The sequence below is a fragment of the Triplophysa dalaica genome, chromosome 1 (genome assembly GCF_015846415.1).
Source record: "Triplophysa dalaica isolate WHDGS20190420 chromosome 1, ASM1584641v1, whole genome shotgun sequence".
NCBI lineage: Eukaryota > Metazoa > Chordata > Actinopteri > Cypriniformes > Nemacheilidae > Triplophysa > Triplophysa dalaica.
The window spans coordinates 36162412-36172354 of record NC_079542.1 but is presented as its reverse complement, the minus strand read 5'-3'; the positions used below and the strand labels follow the sequence as shown (position 1 = coordinate 36172354).

Below are 9943 nucleotides of genomic sequence, written 5' to 3'. Positions count from 1 at the left end.
CTTCTTCTACCCGCTCCTCTTCTCCTCTCTCATCATCTCTCCTCCTCTCTTCACCACATATCTCCTCTCTTCTTCTTCTACCCGCTCCTCTTCTCCTCTCTCATCATCTCTCCTCCTCTCTTCACCACATATCTCCTCTCTTCTTCTTCTACCCTCTCCTCTTCTCCTCTCTCATCATCTCTCCTCCTCTCTTCACCACATATCTCCTCTCTTCTTCTTCTACCCGCTCCTCTTCTCCTCTCTCATCATCTCTCCTCCTCTCTTCACCACATATCTCCTCTCTTCTTCTTCTACCCTCTCCTCTTCTCCTCTCTCATCATCTCTCCTCCTCTCTTCACCACATATCTCCTCTCTTCTTCTTCTACCCTCTCCTCTTCTCCTCTCTCATCATCTCTCCTCCTCTCTTCACCACATATCTCCTCTCTTCTTCTTCTACCCTCTCCTCTTCTCCTCTCTAATCATCTCTCCTCCTCTCTTCACCACATATCTCCTCTCTTCTTCTTCTACCCTCTCCTCTTCTCCTCTCTCATCATCTCTCCTCCTCTCTTCACCACATATCTCCTCTCTTCTTCTTCTACCCGCTCCTCTTCTTCTCTCTTCTTTGCTCCTCTCCTCCTCTCTTCACCACATATCTCCTCTCTTCTTCTTCTACCCGCTCCTCTTCTCCTCTCTCATCATCTCTCATCCTCTCTTCACCACATATCTCCTCTTCTTCTTCTACCCTCTCATCTTCTTCTTTCTCATCATCTCTCCTCCTCTTTACCACATCTCTCCGTTCCTGTTTCCTCTCCTCTCATCCTGTAGTGTTTTTCTTCTCTTCTGTGATGTATTTCTAGTCTCGTCGGTCAGAAGCGCAGGTGATGCGCCAGTGAAGTAGAGTCTGAAGTGTTTTGTTTGAATCATGATGCTCAGTGAGATTGGAGGTGTTTCTTTTCTCTCTCGTTCATTGCTCCAGCAGAGACACTCACAGCAGAACACACATTGAAAAGTAAAACCTTGTGTGTTTCCATAAACGTCCCGCGGCGCATGATTATACAGCACCACTGAGAGAAAAACACACACCTACCTCCTCCTCACGGTTACCATAGAAACGCTCTTTCACCTCCTACTGACACACATCATTTCCAACGGTTAATGAAGGGTAATTAACCCGTTTTAAATAAAAGGTTAATTGTGTATCAGAAAGTGATTCATGCACTTCAGTTTTGTGTGTGGTATAAACAGATGTGACCCTCACATGGCATCTGCTACCTCTCCAAACTCACCCGTCTGCCATCGCTTGGACAAACAGATCATCTCAGAGCTGCCAAATGTCCAGCAAACATGAGAATTTGCATGAACACAACATCATACGTTTATAAAGTCCCTCCATATTCATTAATGATGGGGAAATTTCATCAGTCACTATTACTCTTTTATTTATAATAGAACACAAGATTGTGTATCCGGACAAAATCGTAATTTAAGAAAACACATCTTTGTGTTCGAGATGAACACTTTTATTCTTTCTTACTGATGCCGTTTCATTTTCCTGCTGTCTCTCTACTCTCCAATGTTCTTTCTTTTCTTTTGTCACCCTGCGTTTGTCTGCAGGTCTTGCGAGTTAGTGTAATGGGACCATCCCAGCGTGTCATGGCGGAACATTTCTGAACATTCAGGAAGTAACACACATCATGAGGGAGGCAGACGACTCGGCTGTCTGCGGCGTCTCTGCACCGCTCTGATGCCTCCGGTAACACGTCGGTCTGAGAAGAAAATGGAATTCGCCTCAGACGGCGGAAGCCGGATGAGAGCAGCACCGGGGAGACTATCAATTTCACAGCATCACAAAACAGCTCTCCGGGCGCCGCCGGCGACTGCGTGTGACTGACAGACACGAAACGAGCTCGGCCTCTGCGCGTTCTGTGGAGAATTTCAAAACGTTCACCTGTGGCCGTAGAGAAAAGGGAATTTGTTCGGAAAAGCAGTTAAGCATCATCACAGGATGGCAGAGTCATCGTCTGTTTAAAGGACACAAGCACATGAATTTACCCAGCTATTCAGATTAGAGATGAATGCTCCTGTTGAAAACATTACCCACAATCCTTCAAAAACTGCTCGAACCCCAAAATGCTAAATACTGAACCAAGCAAAAAAGTGTCAACCCTTTGTTCTGTGCCAAAACAATGAATAACTTAATTGAATGATTAAATCAAATGAATTATTTATTTTTGGAGTTTTTGCCTTTATTTGTACAGTAACAGTGAGAGGACAGGCAACGGAATGGGTGAGAGAGGGGTTGGATCGGGAAAGGACCACACGCCGGGAATGGAACTCGGGTCCCTCGGAGCGCAACAGGGCCATATTTAACCTAAAGGCTTTGGCTCAGACGACGAATAACTTATTATTCAATAAACGATAGACTGTGTTTACAGTCACTACAACATTTTTTGGTGTAACAGTGTTGAACTTTCTTTCAATGGTTGTCCGGGAAAGCTCACGTAGGGAATTAAACCATTTATGAGCTCATACCTCAATAAAAGAAGAACGCTATTCAATGCCGGGTTGAAGGAACTCTTCCTGTTTTCTTTTTCAAAAGGGATGCAGACTTTATATTTGATCAATGTAAAAACAAGCCGCAAAAATCACACGTCTCTGCAAACCATCCAATCATCTGGTCCCATCGATCTTATCGCTTGGCAACTGTGGACAGGATAACAATATGACAGAACTAACATTGAGCAAAGATGGACGCGTCCTCCAAATGCTTAAGTGATGCAAATACATGGTTTGAGAGACGAGACCCAACACAATGACTGGATGAGCATTTCCATGGAAGATATTTAATTATATACGTTTATTCAGATTGTTTTACTTGCCGACTAGCAAGCATAATACATTTTTTTTCTGGAAAGAAGCGCTCACCCTGCCTTTAAGCATTTGATAAATACACATGAAGACTTGTGCACATCACAGCAGTTTCGTATCAAACGATTATTCTGTTCATTCTCCCAGAAAAAGCCTGATGGAGTTCCAGCAGCGTCCACTATCAGCTGAAATGATCCTCGGACCACCATGGGAAAGAAACAGATCAGCGTTTGACATCTTATTCGATAACAGGCTGATTTTCTCCCCGCAGGGCGGAGAAACTGTAAAGTTCAACAGCGGATTTCTCACTTTTCTCATTACAGCGGTTTGGTCACAGGCGAGCCATCGATGGAGGCGGAACCGCGGGTCGCCGTGTCCTCGTTCTCACACGTTCTCTGGCCAAACGCTGACTTGCCACATCTGCTCTCGCTGTAATGGATTTGCTTGCCGTTAAGAGGCTGAAGCTCTCCGGGGAAAAAGCTTAACGCCGCTCACTTTCTGCTGCTCTGGTGATTTGTTTTGATTAGGCTGATGAAGTCTTCGCTGTTGCCAGCCCGGAATAATCGACACGTTGTGCCGGAGGTCAACGCGAGCAGCGCGGGCTTATTCAGAGCAGAAGCGTTCAGGTGTGAAGACATTTCCACTGGATTATAACTCCACGCTACCACGTCTAGAAAAAGTTGTTAGAGGTCGAGACAAGAAGTCAACATTCATACGCATTTCATGATTTATGCTCTCGTCTCAATAAAGATTTTCTTTAGCTTTCTGGTAAAAATATCTTTCTAAGCAACACACAGCCTGAAAACAAGACACATTTGCTGGGCAAGCAAAGCGCTACATTACAAAAATCCACGTTCTTTACTATTGAGGATTGAGTGAGTCTGATTAGTCGACCAACGGCTGTGTTTCTTGAAATCATTATTTTTGCTGACGCGGGCGATGGGGAAACACAAGAGAAAGTAGCAGGGGATTGTGGGATTTTGGTACATGAAGGAGGTGAAGCCATTAACCTTGTGTCCTCTACCTGTCGCTCACTTTTCACTACACTTCCAAGTCTCTTTCATCAGCTTATTTTCTAACCGATGTGTGACATAAAACATCCCATAAACAGAGAGAAGACTGAAGCAGTTTATCGTCATCACAGGACAGCAGAGCCATCGTCTGTCTAAAGGACACAAGCACATGAATGTACCCAGCTATTCAGATTAGAGAAGAATGCTCCTACTGAAAACATTACCCACAATCCTACAAAAACTGCTAATACCTGTTAATTGTTGTTTTCCAAAATCCAAAAGTGCTAAATACTGAACCAAGCAAAAAAAATCATAATTCTCAAACCAGTTAGAGATGTAAAGTTAAAGTTAGAAATAGAAAAGTTTTATGATCTTGCGAAAGCCTATTATTATTATTTTTTGCCTTTATTTGTAAAGTAACAGTGAGAGGACAGGAAACTGAATGGGTGAGAAAGGGGGTGGGCACGGGAAAGGACCACAAGTCAGGTCCTCGGGTCACCCGGAGCGAAACAGGGCCATATGTCGGAGCACTTACCACAAGGCTATCGGCTCAGACCACGAAAAACGTATTATTTAATAAATGTTAGACTGTGTGTACAGTCACTATACCTTGCAAAATGATAAATATCTTCCTCAGAAACAGAACAAAGGGGCAATTTTTGCTGTAATAGTGTTGAACTTTCTTTCAGAAGAGGCAAAAAGCAAGCGCTGGTGCATAACACTTACATTTTTTAATAGAATTAATTTATAACAAATGGAACTTGTGTCAGAAGTACAGAAGGACTCTTCTCGTACAGACGTATCTTTTCACCACTGGCATCTAAGTAGGAAAATAAAAAGCACTTCATTCATTCAGAAAAAAATGAAATCAAATAACAGTTTACATTTACAACTAATCAGAGGTAATTTCATGATTTTTTTAACAAGCCATTTTTTTCTTTACAATTGAATTCATTATTTCAGTCTATGCATCCAGATGTGAGATTCACGGGGAGCAGAAAAACAAGTTTATACTTCAGTGTTCATCTGAAACTGCTGAAGACGCTGGCTTTGCACCCCATTACAACATGATTTTTTCTTCTTCATCATCTTTTTTTTTTCTGCAAGGACTTGGATCTCTTTTCAGTGTTATTTACAAACACACATCTGAAGTTTGAAGGAGATTGGTACAGTTGGGTTCAAGTAAAATCTGTGATGGGACGTGTGAAATCAGCAGGGCAGTGCATAGAGATACAGAGATAAAAAAGTGCAATTCTCCTCGTCCTCACTGCGGCTGAACTCATGCATATTCAAAGACGATCCAGAACAGCAAAAGAAACCCGCAAGGAGCGCAAGTGACCTCTAGGTGGCGCTGACACTTGACATGGAGCTACGGCGAACGACGACAACAACAGCGTTTTGTTGATGAAAACAATTCGAACAAAATTCAATCAAATGAAATTTGGTTTCGTACAACAGTTTGGTGATTAAAATAGGGGAGAATGTCTGGAATGCACATCCACAAAGCCAATGAAATCATAGAATTGTCAAATAATATTCTCGTCTTCAAAAATATTTCCTAGCGTATCTTAACATCTAGAGCTATTCTTAAATATATTTCATTTTAACCGAATGATTATTGCCACGGCTTCCTTTCTTCAAACAAAAATCCTTCCACAGCAAAGAACTTAAGTCAAATGTGCAGAACCGCTGAGAAGTTCAACGATCTTCACAAGACCAACTCAATGGAATCGATCATGTTTCTCTTTTCATTCCCAGACAGATACACGTTTCTGAACTGTACTCATGCTGTTTAATAAATCAGAAGATGTTTCTAATTCAATGTAGAGAAGAAGAGAATTAACAGTATCGGGCCGTACATTTATTTGTAGCTTTCATGGATTTGATTCTTTACCCTTTTTTCAGGTTTCTCTGAGCCAGATTAAGGCCACGGAAAATAAAGAGGAACAATGGAATTACGTATTTGCATATACAATTTCATAGAATATAAATCTGTACGCATGGGAAATCAATGGCTAAATACTCTTATATGGACTATACTCAAACTATACACCTTGAGAGATGAATATCGTAGAAAAGAAGAGGCATAAATATAAGGCACTCTAAATGCAAACGAATGAAAACACGCCTCGGTCTGCGGAAATGACCTCTGACCTCTCGTCGAGATGAATGATGATGATGGCCCCCGATATTAAGCACAACATCTGTTTATTGCACAAGAAAAGATGTGTTTGTCCTGCTGATGTGCATTCCAGCGGAAAACCTCTTCAGTTCCGTCCAACATCTACACAAACCCATCAGTCCATATATTACAGATTTATAGATTTATTTAGATTCATATATTTATATCTTCCCTATAGATCCTCATGACAATTCACTGTTATATAAATAAAGACATTTCCCTCTCTCTGCTCATGGAAGAACTGAGATTTCTGCCAACCTTTATAATCTGCCCCCCCTCACGAGTCAACGCATGTGTATGTGTGTCTGTTCAGACAGGATTGTAACGACAAATGGCACAGAGTGTAAGAGCAGGAGGTGAACATCTGGGAATCTACAGCTTAAAAAACAAGAAACATGGTAAAAAAAAGAAGAATTCACTGTGAAAAATGTCCGAAAAAATGCAACATGGTTCAACAAAAAGAAAAGATTTGTGTTATCCAGACGTGTCATCTATGGAGGGGCGGGTGCTTGTGGTTTATAGTTTCTACTCTGATGAAGATGATGACGTTTTTTTTCTCTCCTTCAGTGAAATAACTCCTCGTGTTGATTGAGGAAAGATGAGAAATTCTCTTGACGTTGTGTATTGAGCTCCCCGTCTCTGTTTGTTTGTTCTTCATGGATACTCGAAGCAAAGGAAGAAAGGAACGTTCCACACGATGCTTCAGCAGTCCAGATTCACCTGTCTGAAATTCTGTATTATTACTATTATTTTCATTGTTTATATTAGATTGGGTGATTTGTCTTGGTCCACCTGGATATTTGTCCGTTATTGTAATTTGAAAGTATTTCTAGCTTTATGTTGCACATCCAATACGTAGTCGAGTTGTGGACGAAGAGTTAAAGTTCTTTTCACAAGCAGGTATTTATGGCTCAGAATTGAATGACCTCTGGATGTCCGGCGGTCGATCGCGTCTCCTGACGGAACGCAGAGGATCTTACGTTGCATAGTGGTCGAAGCTCCCGAGGTACTCCAACCCAGCTCTGTAACAAAATTGGTACTGATCCTGAAAGAGAAAGAGAGACGGGTAAACTTCAACCACCTCAAGATAAATGGATCGATTCTGGAAGGTAACAGGGTTGACAGTTTTACAGATTCAGTTGAATGACCAGCCCTGTGCTCAGGGTCATGAATCTACAAGACGCTCCTTAGAAAGAGAAATATTTCTACAAATTTTCACAGCTCGCTGCCTATACAAAATCCTAGTAACAGGGTTGACATCCTAATATTAGTCTCCCGCCGAATAGAAAAGGCACTTTTATTTAAAAGCAATCAATGACGGTATTACAAATTTTAGTTTGAATATAAAATACATAAATAATTTCTCCAATAACTCGAAAAGACCCCTTTTTTTAATCCGTTATCAATTTTTTTTAACGAAAAAGCTTGAATTAATATACAGTAGGAACACGCTTGATTTTCTTTCAGTTTTGCAAGGCAACAAATTTGAAGTTTTAGCTCATGTAATACGTTCTGAACAGCTTTAGTGGATCTTTCGGAGAATTTAGGGACGCAAGCTCCTATCATCACCATAGCAACACGAAGGCGGCTATGGCGTGCGACAGAAAGAGCTGCGTGTCGCAGCTCACGGGTGTCGAGAGGTGAAGAGCTGGGATTGTATTCTGCCGAGCATGAGAGTCGAGCCTCATCACCTCGCTGTCCGCATTGATCGCAGAAAAATAATTTCCATGAATTGCCGTGAAATTGCTTATCTGGACCAATTTGCATGGCTAACCTAACCTGAAGTCATTATAAATGAAAATGAACGTGCGTGTGTCCATCGCCACAAACTCCATGTCCGCCTTTATTTATCAGAGAGCCGCCGTGTTAAAATCAGCGAGAGAATCTGAAGCTCAAACTCAGCTAATCCAATCAAAACACACAAGCTAAAATCAATCGTTTTAAACACCGAGTTCAGCCAAACATGTGAATTTACGCCCCTGCCCTCCTGTTGTTTCACCTCTGCATTAAACATCTTTAGACCCTTCAAACATGATCAGATCCACAGATGAGTTTAAACTTTAAGAACGTTTATTTGTGATACATACTTCAGTCTGGACCATTGCTGGCCGCTGCGTCCGTAACATCTTGACCGTCTGGAAGATGTCCACCACACCTTCATACCTCATCCTCTCCAGAACGATACTGAGAGTGATGAAGACTCCGGTCCTGCCCACGCCAGCACTGCAAACACACGCCGCATTTCAGATCCAACACACTTACAGGTCGAAGGTCAGGTGGATGACCACTGATGATGACTGTTTTTACCTGCAGTGGACTGAGATGGGCCCGTCCTGACCGAACTGCTCTTTTGTTTTATGCACTTGGCCAATGAAGTCGATGAAGCCCTCGCCTGATTTCGGCACGCCCTGTTCCGGCCAATCGGTAAACTGGAACTGCCTGACGGTCCGTGATTGGCCGTCCTGAAGAATATAATGATATTTACATGTGACTGAACTCTTGACATACATCACTGACGTGTGAGGGCATGACGTGGGTGTGTCTGCGTCTTACCCTGGCGTCTGTCACTTTAAACTCTCTCAGAATGTACTGAGGCATGTTATACTCCGCCATCGGATCCACGACAAAGTACTGATACCTCGCCGAACGCTCTGCTGGCCAATACTGATGACACTTCTCCTGTCAGACCGAGAGAGACGGGGTCAAATCTAATCTCATTTTGCACATCAGTAGTAGTAAATGCTCGAGAGACTCACTCTGCCCATCTCTCTGAGTTTGGTCAGCATTACTACTATCGTGGAGTTGTGTTCCCATAACATCCGCCAGAAATCTTCCGTGGTTTCAGCTAAAGGACCCTGTGTGGCGATGTAAGCCTTCTGTTGTCTGGAAAACACACACACACACACTATAAACATCTACATGGGACAGACGGACAGATCAGACAGGCTGTCCTGCTCACCTGTATCCATCAATGAAGCTGCCGTTGATGTAGTCTGATCCCTCCACTCCTCTGATTGGCTGCAGACAGACTCGCGTCGACTCGTACGGCATGATGTTCACCAGCCGGTTTTTGAATTTGTTACAGGGCAGGTTGGCACTGATGAAGCGGGACGTGTGGGCTTTTGTGTTTGCTAACCGCTGGAGGAGAACAAAACAATCAACATCTTTAATGTAACACATAATGCTGGAGTTTATTCTGACTTAAACGCAGTCGTGCAGAATTTGCTCACATTACAAAACAGCCAGAAGGGCGGAGTCACCGCTGATGACTGACATCAGCATATATCACTCAACGCCGAGGTTTTGAGTAACGGTAATAAACAGATTTAGTTTGGAATGAACCGACTTGTTGTGTTATATTCTGGACTCCTCAACGTCATGTTTTCTTCATCAGACAGATTCATGCGCTCTCGAAAAAACAAACGTACCTTAAACTCAAGTTCCATCCCGGTGACGTTCTCTCCGGACTCGATCTGTGCGAGTTTCTGGATGTAGGCGTACAGGTTCCGGGCGGGAACTTCGGTGGTTCCACAGGTCACTGCCTCCTGCAGCGCATCGTGAATGAAGACGTACTGATCTTCTGTCTGCACCATGTAGTTTCTCTGAGCTCTCATGAGCGTCACGTGACCGTAGATGTCCACCGTCTTCTCGTGTTTGATGCGCTCCAACATGGCGTCGATCACGATGAAGCAGCCGGTCCGACCCACGCCGGCACTGTGCGTTCAAGAGAAGACATCGTTACCTCAACATGAGATTCAAAGACTCGTCTGTCTCTCGTGTCCTCTGTGACTTCAATCATGCAGTCGGACGGCCTTTCTTTTTGTGTTGAGTGACGTCTGACCGCACACTCTCCGCGGGTTTGATGTGAAGGCAGTAACGTGCCCCAAAAATACCCCTCCCA

The 9943-nt window shown here is 43.1% G+C and overlaps 1 protein-coding gene across 31 annotated transcripts in view; it reads right to left on the bottom strand.

The window, feature by feature from the left end:
• Window positions 1–4576: 4576 nt before the first annotated feature.
• LOC130429262 (receptor-type tyrosine-protein phosphatase delta-like) overlaps window positions 4577–9943 on the bottom strand; it is a 303213-nt gene continuing 297846 nt past the window's right edge. For all 31 annotated transcript variants that reach the window (XM_056757729.1, XM_056757777.1, XM_056757812.1 and 28 more), the window contains 7 exons: window positions 9471–9756; window positions 9002–9180; window positions 8799–8925; window positions 8596–8721; window positions 8350–8504; window positions 8130–8265; window positions 4577–7087 (listed from right to left, as the gene is read on the bottom strand). In XM_056757729.1, coding sequence (XP_056613707.1) covers window positions 7019–7087; window positions 8130–8265; window positions 8350–8504; window positions 8596–8721; window positions 8799–8925; window positions 9002–9180; window positions 9471–9756 — 1078 coding nt within the window. In that variant the 3' untranslated portion in view covers window positions 4577–7018. The remainder of the gene's footprint in view (window positions 7088–8129; window positions 8266–8349; window positions 8505–8595; window positions 8722–8798; window positions 8926–9001; window positions 9181–9470; window positions 9757–9943) is intronic.